This window comes from Amyelois transitella, chromosome 16 (genome assembly GCF_032362555.1).
Source record: "Amyelois transitella isolate CPQ chromosome 16, ilAmyTran1.1, whole genome shotgun sequence".
NCBI classification, from domain to species: domain Eukaryota; kingdom Metazoa; phylum Arthropoda; class Insecta; order Lepidoptera; family Pyralidae; genus Amyelois; species Amyelois transitella.
The window spans coordinates 5,474,696-5,492,512 of NC_083519.1; the positions used below are offsets into that span (position 1 = coordinate 5,474,696).

General features: G+C 31.8%; 1 protein-coding gene across 1 annotated transcript in view; it reads left to right on the forward strand.

Annotated features, from left to right (window-relative positions):
* Window positions 1-17,817, forward strand: part of LOC106129591 (small conductance calcium-activated potassium channel protein) — a 173,672-nt gene that overhangs the window by 144,357 nt on the left and 11,498 nt on the right. The window contains exons 3-6 of the mRNA XM_060948477.1: window positions 10,285-10,490; window positions 15,472-15,601; window positions 16,117-16,212; window positions 16,640-16,813. Of these exons, the coding sequence (XP_060804460.1) occupies window positions 10,285-10,490; window positions 15,472-15,601; window positions 16,117-16,212; window positions 16,640-16,813 (606 nt within the window). The remainder of the gene's footprint in view (window positions 1-10,284; window positions 10,491-15,471; window positions 15,602-16,116; window positions 16,213-16,639; window positions 16,814-17,817) is intronic.

The following is a 17,817-nucleotide window of genomic DNA, read 5'->3' on the forward strand; positions in this document are numbered from 1 at the left end:
TTTTTCTTGTGTTTGTCATTCCTATATGTTTTCTTTGTACATGAATTGGCAAATAAATAAATGAAAAACGAGTTTCATTTTAAAAGATAAATACCCATCTATAAAAATTTATTTTAACATTTAAAATACAATTTAAACAACATCCTGGCAATCGGATAAAAATGGCTAGAACAAAGAACATTCCAAATCAAATGGAAAGTTGAAATGAATTTCATTGGCCTAGATGGCAGATTTCAATTTAATTAAAATATAGACGACTAGCTTCGCGGAGGGGTTAGGGGATCAGGGATTACAGCCTGAATGGGACGTCGTACAAATGTAATTTGGAATTCATGAAGTAATTTAAGATTTGCTTAGTCAACAATATGTAGTTCTTTTACCGGAAATTCTAATCTTTTTTATAACTAGATGCCCTAGGTTGTGAGGCTAGAAATGCGCTATTTAACTCGACCTGTCATTATAATACGAAAAATACAAATACTTAAGTGGAAAAACTCATCTCTTACCTCCTTTTTTCATTTATTTGTAATCAAATAATTAAAGTCCTTTTTATTGCTAAGTGTTTGTCCGGAATGCACTTACTATATTTTCATCATTAGCTTTGACCAAACAATCAATACATGAAAGTGTAAGTACAAACATGAATGAAATATCAATATAAAAAGTCGGTAGGGCATAATCATTACGATAATTAAACCCAAGCCAAAACTAGGGTGCAAAGACCGGCCTTTAACATAACCTTTTGTATGAATTTTTCCCATAACATTCTCATTTTTCGGTTTTAGCATATATAAACAAAGTCGGAAACAATGCAAAAACGAATTTCAGCCTGCATGAAAATTTCGTGTTGGCTCCGGTTCGTTACTCACAGAAAACATGCCTAGTGAGTTTGAAAATATTCACATTTGTGCGGTTAACAGATTCAAAAGCAACCTTTTATTATTTATTTTTAGAAAACAAAAAGTTATTTAGTTGTAAACGCATTGTTGTTTTTAAATAAAGAAATAGTTTGCGTTGGTCTGCGAAATTGTGAAAAAAATGTAAAATGATTTTCAAATTAATTAACCGTTTCATGGAAACTGTTTGTTCGTAATATTTTTTTATTGAAGTGGAAGTAAAGTTTTCATTAGATAGATAATTAGTGTATTTGTTATTAATTTGAACGTAATTCTCAAGCAGAGGTAAACATCGGAATATTTGAAGACCGTATAGTATAACCCATGGTTTTGTTAACAACAACACATTTTTCTAACAAAGGGCCATCATTTGTTTCATTCGGAAATAGTGAAACAAGATAGAAATTGCATGCAAGTTTTCTCAGTAAAATAAACGCATATACGCTATTTGTTTGAGGGTCTTTGGCCAACTTCGCCTTTACCAAGATTAATAACATAAACACTTTAATTTAGGGCTTAAATTTGAGAACACTAAGGTCAAATAAGTGGATAATGAAACTTAAAAGTACTCACAGTCTAATTAAAAAGTGGTCGTTCTGTTTACTTTAGTTATTCTAAGCGTTTCATACTTAAAGGTAGGTCACGGGATAATGCGACGCAGCAACAATACGCAGCATTAGCTGCAAAGGGTATGGCTAGTACAGTCAACTGCATATTAAGTTACCCTACATTGAACTCGTCTACATGAAATAACATGGTAATACATACATACATACATATGGTCACGTCTATATCCCTTGCGGGGTAGACAGAGCCCACAGGCTTGAAAAGACTGAATGGCCACGTTCAGCTATTTGGCTTTATGATGGAATTGAAATTCAAATAGTGACAGGTTGCTAGCCCATCGCCTAACTAAGAATCCCAAGTTTGTAAGCCTATCCCTTAGTCGTCTTTTACGACATCCATGAGAAAGAGATGGAGTGGTCCTAATCTTTTTGTATTGATACCGGGAACCACACGGCATGGTAATAGAGGCGAATTTACAGTAAATTTGGGTAGGTTGAGATGTTTACTTTCAGCGGACTCCAGGCCCTATTATTAGAAAGCTCGAGAACTATTATATAAACAGGATGATGTAAAATGCAGACTATTTCAAATGCCAAGGAAAGCATTGGAGAAGATAGTGTCCATTAGTACCCAGTACCTACACTTACCTACACTTAACTATTACAACATTGAAGCTAACATAATTTTTCACTATATATTTAATATTACTTCTTCTTCTTAAATTTTACTTTTATTTTTGGAGTGATATGGAATAAGAGGAAGACCAAGACTAAAATATTTTGATCAAATTATTTTCTATACCAAGAGAAAACCACCAATAGAAAAAAGAATAAGATTACTCCATCTCTTTCCCATGGATGTCATAAAACAGAGAAAACTACATCAAAACCTGTCACACAGAAATCTTAGGAACAGACAGAGGCGAAAGGCGAAGTTATTGTACTCTAACTACCAGGTCATTTACGTTACCAAAATTGAATAATCTTATTACTACAGGAATTTACGTAGGTACCTCTAAAGATTTATTTAACACATTTTTACTTAAAAAAAATAGACACGATGTTCATATAATATCGTAAAAACGTGTATCCCCGTCTTTATTATACTCCTCGTCAAACCCAAAGTTTTTGTCCCTATAAAGTGGGTTTATTGGGAAACTAGCCTTTTCGTGTCATGAAACTCAAATGTTCACGAAATTTGTTTTTGTTGAACCAGTTATTTATATGTTTTGTTCATGTTTGTTAATTAAAATGATCGTTCATGTTGGAATGTTTATATCTCAATGCTAGAGGCACTCCCCATACATTAGTTGCACTAGTAAATTGTTTTAGTTAATGTTAGGTGAAAAACCCTGCTTATTCAATTTTCCATTGGTTTTTTTTATAAAAATATCACAGATGTAGAGGAAGACAAACTTAACAGTCCTAATACAGAAAGACATGACACATTGTAATTTTTCTATGCTAGCTAAACAGCAGGAAGCGCGTACGCAAATGGGATATTTCAACATTCTATTATTCTAATTTATAAAACACCCAAACAGAAATTACTTTTTAACTATAACTATAATGACTTGCTATAGCCATTTTTAGTTCAACAACTCTTCAGTGAATCTGAAATCAGAGAATCTACGAATCAGTATACACTATTTATACTATGTAAACTAAACCATTTGAATACGAAAACATAGTTATGTATGAGTGAATGAATGCAATATACATACATTCGATGGTTCACTATGACAAGCAGTTCTATAAATAGGTTTATGAGATGATAAGTAATGTATCGTTGAGTAGTATGAATGAACGAATAAAACTCTTTTTTGCTCGATAAAACGAAATATACTAATATAACTAATCTGTATATTCTGTTATATATAAATACTGTTATTACGAGAATTATATCCTGCATTTTAGTGAACATTTGAGGCGCTTACGTATATCCCTCCCAGATGTCGTAGGAGCTAGCTAAAGACGAAAAACACTTAACACCACTGCATTGAAATTACAATTTATTTGGTTTGATGATGTTGGCTGACTGAAAAGCTTTGCCTAATCTGTTTACATCATACAAATTGTCAATAACCTTCTGAACTTAAATACCTTTACATTAAATGAAGCCGCGTTGATCTTAGTTTTAACCTTAAGAATATCGCAACTTAATAGAGTTTCATATAACGAAGTGAAGTGAAAACTTAACTGAACTAAAACAATAGCCTGAGTCCAATTGAAAAACTAGGTTAAGATGAAATGATCTTGTTATCTTGTTCAGCAGAGTCGGCGGTTCTTTCAGTATAGAACTAACTTGGCACAATTGGTATTTATGTACATAATTACAAGGTTTATATTCATGAACCTGAAATTAAAAGTCTGCTATTAGTTCGCATTTCATCATCTTTGTAAAAAACATTTACAAATAAAATAACTCAGTCAAATATTTACTAATAATTACTTCTTAGTCAATATAGCTCGTTTTCTCTCTTTCTATCTGTCTTCCATCATAGTAAGCTCATATTCCAAGCTCTTGATTTCAAAGTTTAAAGTTACCAAAGCAGTCGTTTCGTAAAAATTCAGGATCAAAACGGCCCCTGGATTCTTCTCCGAAGAATTTATTAAGTAACGGTGTTTAACTTAGGAGGAAGAAGAATACAATAAAGAAATTCGGGTTACTGTGGTACAAACTATTTAAAATCTGCATTTTTTATAAGCAAATAGGTCGAAGCTATCATTCATTCGTGTTTGTGACGCTCTGAAAATATTAGTAATCGGTCGGCTGTGTGCCTGACACCAACACAATCTCGAAATATTTCGTTTGCAAAATGTTCCATGAAATACACGGGAAAGTTGGAGTGGTTCTTTTATCCTGCACCGGAAATCACCATTTACGCTAAGCCCTTCACTTATTTGACATCACCAAATAATACCTTAACAGTACAAACAACACAAACATACCACATACCAACCAGGTTTTATCACAAAAAGTTCAATTTGCGTAATATTCAGTAACTCGATTATCAAATTAACATTTATTATGACGCATGCAAACGAGTTTACTCACAAACAATTTCATTTCAATAAAACACATGTACATTTCCATTTCGAAATTGCACGCGGTGGCTGGAAACAGAACTCCACTCCAGATTTTCTATTTGACAGTCTGATAGAAATGCTGTTTCTGTTTAGAAATATGATGAGACTTTACCTCTTTTTCATGGATATGAAACCACTTTGGGAAATGCAGATACTGCATTGATGTAAGTGACTGTAATTGACATTTAAATGAAGCGTATCTGCGATACGGTTTGCCCTGGTTTATGTACCAAAGCTGTATCATAATATTGTGTAACGATGGAAATATATCCAGGTTGTTCCCTTTGTATTTCTTGGTGCTATTTTATGATACAATTTGCATATTACCATTATCTTGTAACGTGTTTTAGAATAAATGTATATTTCTTCCTTTCATGTAATCAGTGTTATTTTTTTAATTTTTGTGAGTTCGATAAAGAAACCTTAGGTTTGTAGATGGCATAAGATGCTCCTTATTTTAAGTGAAGGACTATATATATATTATTATATAATAAAGCTTTTAAGATATACTTGGCTCCGAGTTTTGTGATTATTGGCTCTGTCTTTTTTGGATTGTTTTTAAAATTTAAAATGTGTCTTTTTCATTTTGATAAAATAACGAAACATCATGATTTTGATTTAAAAAATAAGTTTGACCCTTACTACTTCGGTAAGATAAGAACCCCATTAGCGATGTAAGGGAACATCCATCACGTGACGTAACCGATAGGGTTCTTATTTGATGAATCGATGGACACGGAAGATGATGTACCTATAGTATAACCAACACAAGATGATAGGTGTGTAGTGTAACTAGTTACTCAACCACACATTACTATTGGTTAGTTATTCTATATAGTATCCAAACGATAAATAAATGAGAAAACAAAAGATTTGACTGTAATACATTTAATAACAGACCAAATAATAGATACATTGAAAAATTTCTAATTAGAATCAGTTCAGTAGTTTAAAAGTTTCTAAGAGACGCACATCATTACATTAGACTACAAATTAAAGGATTATATTGCCGTGGATTACTAATTGATACTAATTCAGTACGATCTAGTTTTTAGTTACCGACGAACGTCGTGATATGAATTTTTCATACATTGTTATAACATAAATGTTAAACGGAATTACTTTGGTACATTAACGAACATAGTATCTTAATACCTTAACATTCACTTGTTAAACATATTTAATATTTATGTCATACTAAAAGGTCACGGTCATGAACTGCTGTTGGGGTTGGATTGTTTACTTTTGGATTTTTTACCATTAATTGTTCTTTTTTCCTTTAATTAACTTCCATTTATTTCTTTGGAAATTTTGAAAAATTCTTTGTGCATCCGCTGCGTTCTTCTCAATCCATTCAGACGTTTATTGTTTAGATGTTACGCTGAAATACTGCACCAAAGTTTATGAAATTTCGCATACCTACAGTGTGAAAAACAGGAAAGGATATAGAGTATTTTGCACGTTAATGTAGCCGCGAGGTCTCTTTGGTTTGGTGCAAAAGTTTATAAATATATGAACCACGTCGCGACACATAAATGATTATGTTTTTGACTGTACTTGATACAGGTAAATACAATACACCTTCGTATATGATCGTGTAAACAACCAGGAATTTCAAATTATCCGTGTAATCCCCGGAGCTAGGAACACGTGTCACAAACCAGGTATATTGAATAAAGCGTGTGGCTTAACGTCTGACATTAATTATTATGTATGATGCAACATGTGCCTTCGGTAGGTATAATTACGCCAAAAGGCCACCTTGAGGTGAAATAAAATCGTTATTAGATATACTGAATCTGTTCCATTCCCATACTTTTATTGAGAAACTTGTTTTACTGCCGTGGAAATGTCCCGATTTAATTTCCATCGTAATTATAACTTATTTTCGGAAAATCCGTTTTGGTTCAGCTTTCGATCATTATTTTACTTTTGTTAAAACCTACATAATTAAAAAGTTAATATAGTTAAGTTTCCACTACTTCAAAATTATAAAATTTGGTTTTTGTTTATGGATGAAAAATTGAAATTTTGTAAAAAATGGTAAATATATTGATTAAAATTTAAAACGAATTCCGTTTTTATAAAACGATCGTTAATACTTTAATATTTTAAAACATAATGATTCTTATCAATCAAAAAACATTATACGGATATTTTTATAATGTAGGTGTTTAATTACTCATTCTTAGGAAGGAAGTGACCTTTCTCCATAGAAATCATTATTGACACAAGCCTAAATGAAACTTGACCTTTGTGGTGATATTTCTAACCACGTCCTTAACAAATGTTAAAGATATAGACGTAAAAATGACTCTCTTAAGAATAAAAATAAAGCCTGCAAAAAATTGAGGTTAATCATCATTAACATACATAGGTATATATTCGAATTTTAGAAATGTCATTTGTAAAAAAATTACAAGAATTGAGAACCTCCGCCTTTAACAATTTGGGTAATCATTGTTAAACTTAAAATTTTCTTGATTACTGTAGACTCAGGTTTATTAATGTGACTATTTTAACATATTCTAACCTTATTAAAATCTGAGATGTTCTAGCAAAAGCTTAAGTCGAAAGAATCCGAAACCGACAAGCTTGCATAATAAGAGTTATGAATGTGGATGAAGTTAAAGAAGTATGCAGGGATTATGGCAAGAATAAAGATGTGGTCTCTGCCTACTCCTTCAGGAAAGAGGCGTGACTTATTGGAGCGTCTGTGTGTATGTATTTCAAATAGGAAATACGTACTCATTAGTTAAAAATGTATTATTAAATTACTATACGTACAAAAAATACAGCTGTACAAACCTCTCATCTAGTTGAGATATTGCGAATTATGGTCACCTATAAGGCTCGACCATTTTTCATCCACAAATTGATATCCCCAGAAATAGAACAACATTTTTATATCAGTAGATATAATTATACTTAAGTTATATTTGTTCACTGTGCTTGTTAATTATGTTCCAAATATATTTAAGTAACATTTTTTAAGGTTAAGCTTTCTAAAAATCATTATTTGGCAAGAATCTATCTTCAATAGATTACCCTAAAACGACGAGGAAGTATAAAGGGATCATTGCAAGTGAAAAGATGTAGCCTGCCTACCCCGGAAAATAAACGTAATTGTGTGTGTGTTTACATTAAATAACAACCTTTTAAATAAGAAGTATTTAATATACTTACTTATTTAATTTGCCTTAACGATCCAAGGGAAGTAAAAAAATAAATTTATTAAGCTTTTTGTATATTATAGAAATAACTTTTAATAAGCCAGAATTGACAATTTATGTCGGATAAGTACGAATTACAACAAGATAAATCTGCAATAGGATTTTTTTTTGTTTTTGTATAGGGCTTTCATAGAAACACAAAGTTCAAAAGAAACATAAAATCCTCCATTCATTTCGGAGTGAAAATTACAAAAGTTTTTGATGAATGCGATGCAAATGCAAAATAAATGAAAATGTGGGAATTATTGAACCAAAATATTAGTACCGTTAAAAAGAATGAGTGATGTTTTATGCAAGAGAAGTATCAAAAGAAAAACACGTAATTCTGATTTAAAGATATATTTTTAGAAGTATTGAGTAATGTTGGAAATTACTTTTGACACAAAAATTAAATATAATTTTTGTTTGTATATTAAAGAGTAAGAAAAAAATTTACACAAAATTGAATAGCAAACAAGCTTACAATTTTCTTTGTCATTATATTATTACGACGATTTACATAAAACTTATGAAATTTTGAAACACCTTATTGGAAAAGCAATACTCTTTGTTCTAATCTTCTCTGAGGTCATAAATAAAATCCGACAAGTTATATTTTTATGTAATTTAACAAGATATAGAGCAAGTGCTAACTTGTTCCTAGAAGCGTGCAATATGAACCGTTAATTTTACAGTATCAAGTTCTCGCCTCGGCAAAACTCGTTCCGTTTATTGATTTTACTTATAATCTTCTTATTTTATTCAACAAGGTGAACTACTGTTTCTGAAAATTGTTTTTTATTCTTAAACCAGTTAATAAAAAATTGTATAGAGTACATAACAAATAGTTTTTTTTTGTAAACCTACATCTGAATGTAAATTGAATACTTAAGTATCACTCTGCTTTTTATCCGTTATTTACCAAATTATTTTTATTTTTGTGTTACTTATTATTTTTTATTTCTTAGTTATAATTTCTATTTGTATTTCTTAGTTTATATATATTATTTTACTTTAAATATAATTTTATTTCATTGATAACTTTTTATTAGATATATTTTTTTTTTATTGTTGGTTTCAAAGTTCTGTTTGTAAGTTATTAAGTACCTACCTGGTAAATATTTTATAAATTTCTATTCCGATTCTTCTCTTTTTTTATAATTCTTGCTATTGTTATTATTAGGCAAATTTTACCTTTCATTGGGCTAATCATCATGGCCAAAGGCGCACGGGGTGCTGGTCTCAAAATAGTGAAAATACAATCACAAGAACTAAACATTTAGAGTTAGCGCTAATATGAAAATAATTGGTGAATGCGTAGGAAATTAATAGATACCAAAATAAATACATTTATACATTCGTAGTATTAAAAACTCAATCCAGTTATCCCTAACGAGAGCCATAATGATAACGGTTTTGAATTCAAATGTTGTAATCAATGCTGATTGTGGCATTGTAGTAGTCACGCATTTATTTTACGCTAAATTACCGTCGTTTTGCTAATCGTAGATTAAAGCTGGTAATGGTGATATTTACTTTTATACTTTATTTGTTTTGTTGATAGGTTAAAAGTAAAAAACTAAATAATTTTAGAGAATACTATACTACTACTTAAATTACTATTACTATAGATAAATTGTTATATTTCTCTGTAATAAAATTCTTAACAACTGTGGCAGATAGGATTCTATGAGATAATAGATCATACAAGATACGAGAGTTATACGAAAAGGGACTAAAAATTGTTATAGAAATAGAATACATTTTAAAAATGTACGAGTTTCAAAAGGGGTTCACCCTGAATTCCAGCCGTCCATAGATAAACTTAAATTTTTGCGAGAATTTCATTAAAGATTAATTAAATGCACGATTAACTAAATTTTAAAGAAAATTGCAAACGAAATGCAAAATATTTCTGAAAAATAGTAATGCACATCGTTGTGCAGAATTCCCAACAAGACTCTTATACGTTGAACTAGGCAATGAATATTTGACGCTGAAAGTACCTTTATTTGTTACTGCTTCTTTTTTTCCTTTTCCGAGCTCGGGTAGAATATTTCCTAGCGTATTGTTGCTAGAAAAGAAAATATATGCTGAGAACGTAATATTTGGAGAACTATCTTTTGCGTTTGTATTTTAAAACAGTATTTTCTTTGTAGTAGGGTATAAAATTGTTAAGGTATCTTTAATTTCCGTGAATTTTCTGTAGGGATTTCGGGATTCTATCTTGGTAAAATTTAGTCACCTATACATTTAAAAAAATACGTGGCAATTTTTCATACGTTAGCATCATAGAAATCTGATTTCTATGATCAGCTTGCAGTTCTGTTCACGTAATACATGAAGTTGGCTATTTCCTTTTCTTACGAGAATCTCTTAAGTACGCTTATATACTTCCCAAGAAAGATATTCTCAAATTGCAACGTCCTACGCCCAGTTGCGACTGAACTTCGTCATTAGACTCTCAGCAAAAATTTTACAACTGTCTATTGCTAAACATATTATTTCTGTGTATTCCAGCTGCGCAAGCCGGTGTCGACGCTCTCAATCCCTGGCGCTATGAAGGCGTACTCGGGAGGGGGGAGGGACGCGGCGGGCGAGGAAGCTGGAGTGGCCTTAGTCGGCGTCCACAGCGAGTACCCGCGCTTCGGCGAAGAGAGGGCGCTCGGTGGCGGCACGTACAAAGGCGGGGGGACAGCGAAACACAAACCTAATATAGGATATAGGTTAGTGAAACGTGACGTCATTGATATGCAATTGGCGTATGATTCCCTGTTAGATAAGATAAGGGTTGTTTATGAAATGATTGGATCCCCTTTTTTATTACTTTTTATTGATTAGAGAGAGAGCCTCTAATTTAAACGCGTGCTTTCATCAGCGGGACGGAAGGACAAAAAATATCATTGAAGTTAGTACAACGAGAAAGAATGTGATAAAAATAACAGCACTAATATCGCACTCACGTTTTTTTATAACGTGTACATTCCTTAATAGCTGTACATGATATGAAACGAATGCGCAAATTTTGAGCAGCTCAAAGTTGAAATCAACTCAATGCGATAAAAAATACAGACGCCGTCACGCTGATAAGTTACTGCATTTTCATAAAGTCGATAAAATATAAGAAGAGATAAAGATTTCATAATAAATTAATAAGAATTCGAACACTACATTATTGTAAAAAAACAATTAAAGTCTTCAAATGTCAAGCATTAAGTATCTAATGCTGATGTTATAATGGGAATACTCGTTCTTGGTACTTACATTTGAAACTGTGAATAATTGAAAAGTAATATGGACTTAGGAGACCATAAACCGATTAAGGCCATTAATGTCAAAAATAGGTTAGCTATAACGTGAATTATTAACGTAAATAATGATGTTAGGTTAGCTTATTAAAAACGTTACATTTCCAATTTCCTCCAAAATTGTAGTGCATTATAAAAAATATTTAATTTAAGAAAGAAATATCTCTTTAGTCACTCACAATTCCATATTTCAGATTAATTCCATGTTAGAAATGCATCAAAAATAGCAACGTTATTAAGAGTGACATATCATTGCGTCAAAAAATATTATTTAAAAAAAAAAACAAAATTTAGTAATACTCACAAATTCATAGATACTGCTGCTGCTATGTATAAGCTGTTTTCATTTACTACATTTTCAATTATTTTATCCGTTTTACCGCTTAGAGAGAAACACGCACAACCATAGAAAATTGTGCTAAGTAGCAATATGCATGATTAAATCACGGTACAACGTTGAGAAAACATATCACAACAACTGCAGTGTACATGATTCATGCCGCGTAGTAACACAAAAGCGGACATGATATTTTTCCACTAAAAGCTCACTCGGTTTCAGTTGTACGTACACAATAGCGGCGTGTGAATGCCGCATCGCAATAATTTCATCAGTATCCGATGTTAACTTTTATACTGAATATACTGCTTCCTGCAGATTTCATTTTTCTGAATTAAATTTTAGGAATGGTATCTGAGTTCGTTTTATGTAGATTACAGAATATTTTATTAAATTTACTCTGCCCATCTCAAAAAGCAAATCAAATAGCCCGAGGTATACGAGCATAAGAGTCTAAATGTATGTATGTTGTTTCGACCTTGTTACGGGGATATTAATAAATGTAAAACAGTTTGGTTTAAATGACTTTTCAACGACTTCTTCTGGATTTACCGAACGGAAGGATAAAAGCCCAAATAGCTAGTACTAAATTCCTAAAGAAGAAAACTTTCTAGCTCAAAGTCAAATTAAATTTTTTATTCATTATTATGGGACATTTCCAACATCACCTAATAATTTTCATATCTTTTGGTTTCACAACAGTGGTCAATTTTAAATAAATTACTTAAAATTAAGTTTACTGCCGCTTCCATAGCGTCAGTGCAGAAGAAGTGGTAACAAACTGCACTGTGGCATTTTCTTCAATAACGTCAACTTCGCAATTAATCAAACTGAGAATTATAATAGAAATGTGGACGAGAGAATACATTGTTAGCTGCTTAGCATAGCTGCTTCTCTTTCTGTTTGTAATAGTCAATCATGGAAAAGCCTTATTTATTAACTTGAGACTCTCAATTCCATGATTAAAACCTAAGAAGACGTGGCTGAGCGTGAAAGGCTACAGCTTAGAATTCAATCAAAATACTAGGGAGCTTCCCTATAAGTGAAAATTTTGATTATACCAAAATAAATTACCAAATTCCGATTTCATTTTCGATGTCATGGTAAATAATGAATTGTGAAGTCATGAATTTTTATTTGGGACGCAATTTCGTTATCAGAACCAATGGGCCGTGCATCCATTCATTTGAATATTCAGGTCTCACTATAAATCTCATTTTCTCAATTCGATAATGTTGAGTATGATGAAATCGTGTTTTCATTTTACCTACTTCATTGTGTTTTATTTGTTTTCTGTTAAAAATATCGTAGCTAACATGTTAACATAATAAGTGAGTGCACTAAAAAAAATATTTGTTGAATTCTATTTTTACTATTATATTATACCCCGGCTTCGGTAGCGTAATCCTAAAAAATTCGTAAATTTCTGTGGAAATTTTAGAAAATGCTCTCTTAGTACCCCTAAACCACACAAGAAACCCAAATGCGAAATTCCTAATTTTGACCTAGAGCTTTTGGCTTTACAATAATCAGTAAGTCAGCAAAGCTTTATATATATTTTTTAGAATATTCTTATTTTAAAATACCTTATCCATTGTTAACCAAGTTTATTGCTTCTTTCGCATTAAAAAATCACAAACAGGTTAAAAAAATATTTAGAGATTCGCAAAGTCAATACACCGTGAACACAGGGTAGGTTTTAAACCCTTGCAAATAGACTTTGACGTGGTTTATTTGTGATTATGTGTGTGTATAGAGTGCTTTCCAAAGCTCTGAATAATTAATCTTATTAGAGAATCAGTCGAATCAAGCAAACACTGCAAACACCTTCTATAAATAACTTCAAAGATTGTTTCAATTTGAATTGCGGCGTCAGTTGCAATCCGAACTAACTTATTTAGATAAGATTAAAGGCAGCAACCTCCATATTTGCATAATTTCTTGTATAACCGATTGTTTTATTGCACATCAAAAGAAATATAAAAAAAATACAAAACAGTTATTGGACTTTTGAAGCAATGTTAATAATAAAACAAAAATAAAATGTTAATAAATACGAGTAATGTAATACATTACGGTACTTGTTTGACATATAAGCCATGATTCAATATGGGTTAGATTAATTGGACTTGCCCAATCCAGGATTATGGTCATTGGCAGCAATCTGGGCTAATGGCAGGATGATAATGATAAATTTACAAAGAATTTAAAACAATTTTCAATAGATTTTGTTGCTTATAAATAATACTGCTATTAAACGCGCACCTAAAGTACCCTTGTTTAATCTCTGACGTTTGGAATCATTGTTACAAAGTACCGTGGTCGCCGAGTAACTGATTTTGTTATTATGAAGAATCGATACGTGATTAGTTGAACGATACAAAAATTTATTAGTTTTCTATAACCACCGCCTAGCTTAGAAACGTTTTAATAACTACTAAATGTTTTACACAGCCTTGAACGAACGGAAATAGCTTGCATCAGGGCCGCATCGATTTTGTTCGTTTTCAGAATTATTTAAGTGCATTATGCCTTGTTCATACACGTCACGAGTCACGACCTTAAAAAGTATGGTAGCTTGTTCTTAAAGTTTAAAATCAAAACACTCTAATGAGTGTTACATTACGAACGTATACTAGTGAGATGTCGCAGAAATAAAACTTACTCGTATGTCTTAGAAACTAGAAGGATGACTAAATTGTCAAAGACTCGAAGACTTCTGTTACTGATAAACCTTTTTTATTAAATACTGGTCACGTTTCACTTTATTTATATTAATTACATACATACATACATACATATGGTCACGTCTATATCCCTTGCGGGGTAGACAGAGCCAACAGTCTCAAATAGACTGAATGGCCACGTTCAGCTATTTGGCCAAATGAAAGAATTGAGATTCAAATAGTGACAGGTTGTTAGCCCATCGCCTAAAAAAGAATCTCAATTTTGTAAGCCTATCCCTTAGTCGCCTTTTACGACATCCATGGGAAAGAGATGGAGTGGTCCTATTCTTTTTTGTATTGGTGCCGGGAACCACACGGCACTTTATTTATATTATGTTGTTTATATTATGACAGTTTTTAAACACCATTACAAATCCCAAATATAAAGACAAGATTTGTAATTTCATTTTGTTTGCAACGAATAAACTCAAAACCACCCAGCCGATTATGTTGATGCGACCAGGCAAACCCTTTATTTTCTTTTTCCTATTTTCTGATAATTTCCACGGGATTAAAGTTTTCGAAAAAAGTAGTTACAGATATAACAACAAATTGCTCACGCGAAAATCGAAAGTCTATTATCACGCAATTACATACATATTGTATGTCCCACATCCCTTGCGAGAGCAGACAGAGCGAACAAAAGACAGAAAAGCCACATACAGCTGTATGACTTTATAATAGAATTGAGATTCAAATAGTGACAGGTTGCTAGCCTATCAGAAGAATCCCAAGTTTAAGGCTTATAGCCTCTCAAAAGTCCAAAACTGAGCAAAGTTTACTCGGACTGTTAACCTATCTCGCAATTACAAACAAAAATTTCAATCTTTTTTCTTTTAAATGTTAGTTTGTCATTGTAAAGATATATACATAAAATTAAGAGAGATACTTAAGCCGGGATAATTATACTTGTAAATCAAGTCGGAAACATCTTGGAGCAACAATCAGGGAGCGGATGGCCATCAATAAAGCTAATCTTATAACTGTAATCACGGAAATCGTTCAATGTCTAACTTCAATTGTTTCTTGACTTTTAGATTTACTTTGATAAGGTTTTGTTCTTTTTCTAAAGTCTATAAGTCTTTATGAACTTAACAAAAATATATTGTCTGTCCTTTCTCGCTTAAATTATTTATGTATGACAAAAATATTGATAATTAGTTTAAGTTACTCTTAACTGCACCATTATACATACAAGGTAACAAAATATTTAGCTAAAGAAAATACAAATGGCGGCCTTATCGCACTGCTCTCTAAACGATTTTCGTAATTACAACTAATTTCCATACTACATTCCAGAAAATTTAAAAATATATTTTTATTCTTATATTTCCAGGTTAGGTAGAAGAAAGGCATTATTTGAAAAAAGAAAACGAATAAGTGACTACGCTTTAGTAATGGGAATGTTTGGTATTATTATAATGGTAATAGAAAATGAACTATCAAGTGCCGGTGTGTACACTAAGGTAAGGTTTAATTAGTTTTAATTTATTAATTATAATTAATGTAGTTTTTTTTTTAATAATTCTGTCGACCGTGGCCTTAGTAACTTCTTGAGACTATTCTGCCCAGTAAGGGGCTATGACGATATTATGTAATATTTTAGGTAGCCATCTATAAAAATTATTAATACGTACGATAAATGAAAACATCCAAGACCCAGGTTAATCAGAAAAAGTTCACTTCTCATAAGTCTCTGGCCGGGATTCAAACTCGGGGCTTACAAACGCACTACCGCTGCGCCACAGAGGCCGTCGATCTATGATTATTATAAACCAGCATTTATTTGCCATTAATAAAAGATACTGTCAACATTATAAAGATGTATGTTCCTATATATTTACTTGCAGAAAGATAGAAGCATATAAAACTATACCACTTTCATATCGTAGATGTGTTGTTGGTGGTATCTACATATATGATCCACTGTACCATTTCTTACCTTAATTAATGTGTTAACATGGTTTCATTTATTTTGCAGGCATCAATATATTCCCTGGCGTTGAAGACGCTTATATCAATGTCGACTGTGATTTTACTTGGCCTAATCGTCGCGTATCACGCTTTAGAAGTACAGGTGAGTTACACTGTTAATGTTATTCTATAAAAACAATTTCCGTTACAGGCGTACGTTTCATCAGATAATCATCATGACGCCAAAGTTTATAAACTGGCAATTTAGAAAATTGATTAGATTGTTTTTGCACATTGGACAGTGAAAAGTAATAACATCTTCCAAACGATATACTTTTGCATGTGGCCCACTGTGCCTGTGAACGGTGAAAATCCATGCCAACCATCTTATTGGTATAAAATTTTGAAATTCCACAATATAAAATTTTATACCAATGAGATGGTCATGTATTCGACCTCCACCATTAAGTTTTCCATTTGTCCTTATATATCCGTTATATCTTTCAGTGGTGACTAAATAAACTGTAAAAGAAGTTGATATTAAATTACTAGTTTTATTAAGTAAACGTTTTTTTTTGTCCCAATTCCAGTTATTTATGATAGACAACTGCGCTGATGACTGGCGAATAGCTATGACGTGGCAGAGAATAGCCCAGATCGCCTTGGAACTCGCAATATGCGCCGTCCACCCCATACCTGGCCAGTACACCTTCACCTGGACAACTAAACTAGCCAACAAGGGTGGCGTGATAGGAGTCGAAGTTGTAAGTACTTGAAAAATATTTAAATTCTTAAATATATGTGTATAGAATGTCTCTTCCAAAGCGCCACATCGAGGCCCAAAATGTTGGCAGCATTTCCTTGCTGTAATAACAAGCATACAGTGCAAAGAAATTAATTTCCATGTGTTACCAGTTCTCTCGATACGACGCTTTGTTTTTAAATGCCTATTTTTTATTCTGGTGTAGATTTGATTAGAAAATTCTCTTGTTTAAATAAACCTTTTGGTCTTTAAGTTTTAGTGATATGATTATTGGAATGATCGGTGTTAAAAGCTTATAAATGTTTGATTTTGTACGAAAACTTAATTTCTGTGATTATATTTATTATGGGCTAGTTTTTTCAAATGGGTAGAGAAAATATACTTGATGGACAAATCACAATACGGTCAAAAATAAAAGTATTTAGTGTAGTAGCGAAAGTACCGCACTAGACAACATTTTTATATTTGTCCGTATTTCAATTTATCTTTAATTTATTTTATCTGCCTCTTGAAAAATTGGCTCCGATATTTTTTTTTTATGTAAATGGCATTGATTGTTGCTTTCAAAACTTCTAACTGTAAAAATGTCTTAATCATATTTCTTTCTTTTTTAATTTGCCAACTGATCTTTTTAATTTTCTCCTTAGGGCCCAAGTTATAAGCAAATTCAGGTCTGTATTAATTGAATTCGAATGTTTAAAGGATTTAAGTGATGTTAGAGTATGTGTCGAGCATGTATTGTGTTGAAATTTGCATTGATTTTCGATGTTTGTATATGTGGGTGACTACTTATTGTATTCAATTAACTTATAATATTTTAAAGTTTTTATTTTAAATAAATCTTTGGTCTGATGATAGATTTGTAAAGTTTTGGAAGAAAATAGACAGTGTTTTATAATTTCTTGAACATGTTGCTACTTAAATTTAAATATTTCTTTTTTTACTGATCCAGACATTGTTAATTTACTTTTGCTATAAGATGGGAACTATTATAAATATATAGAA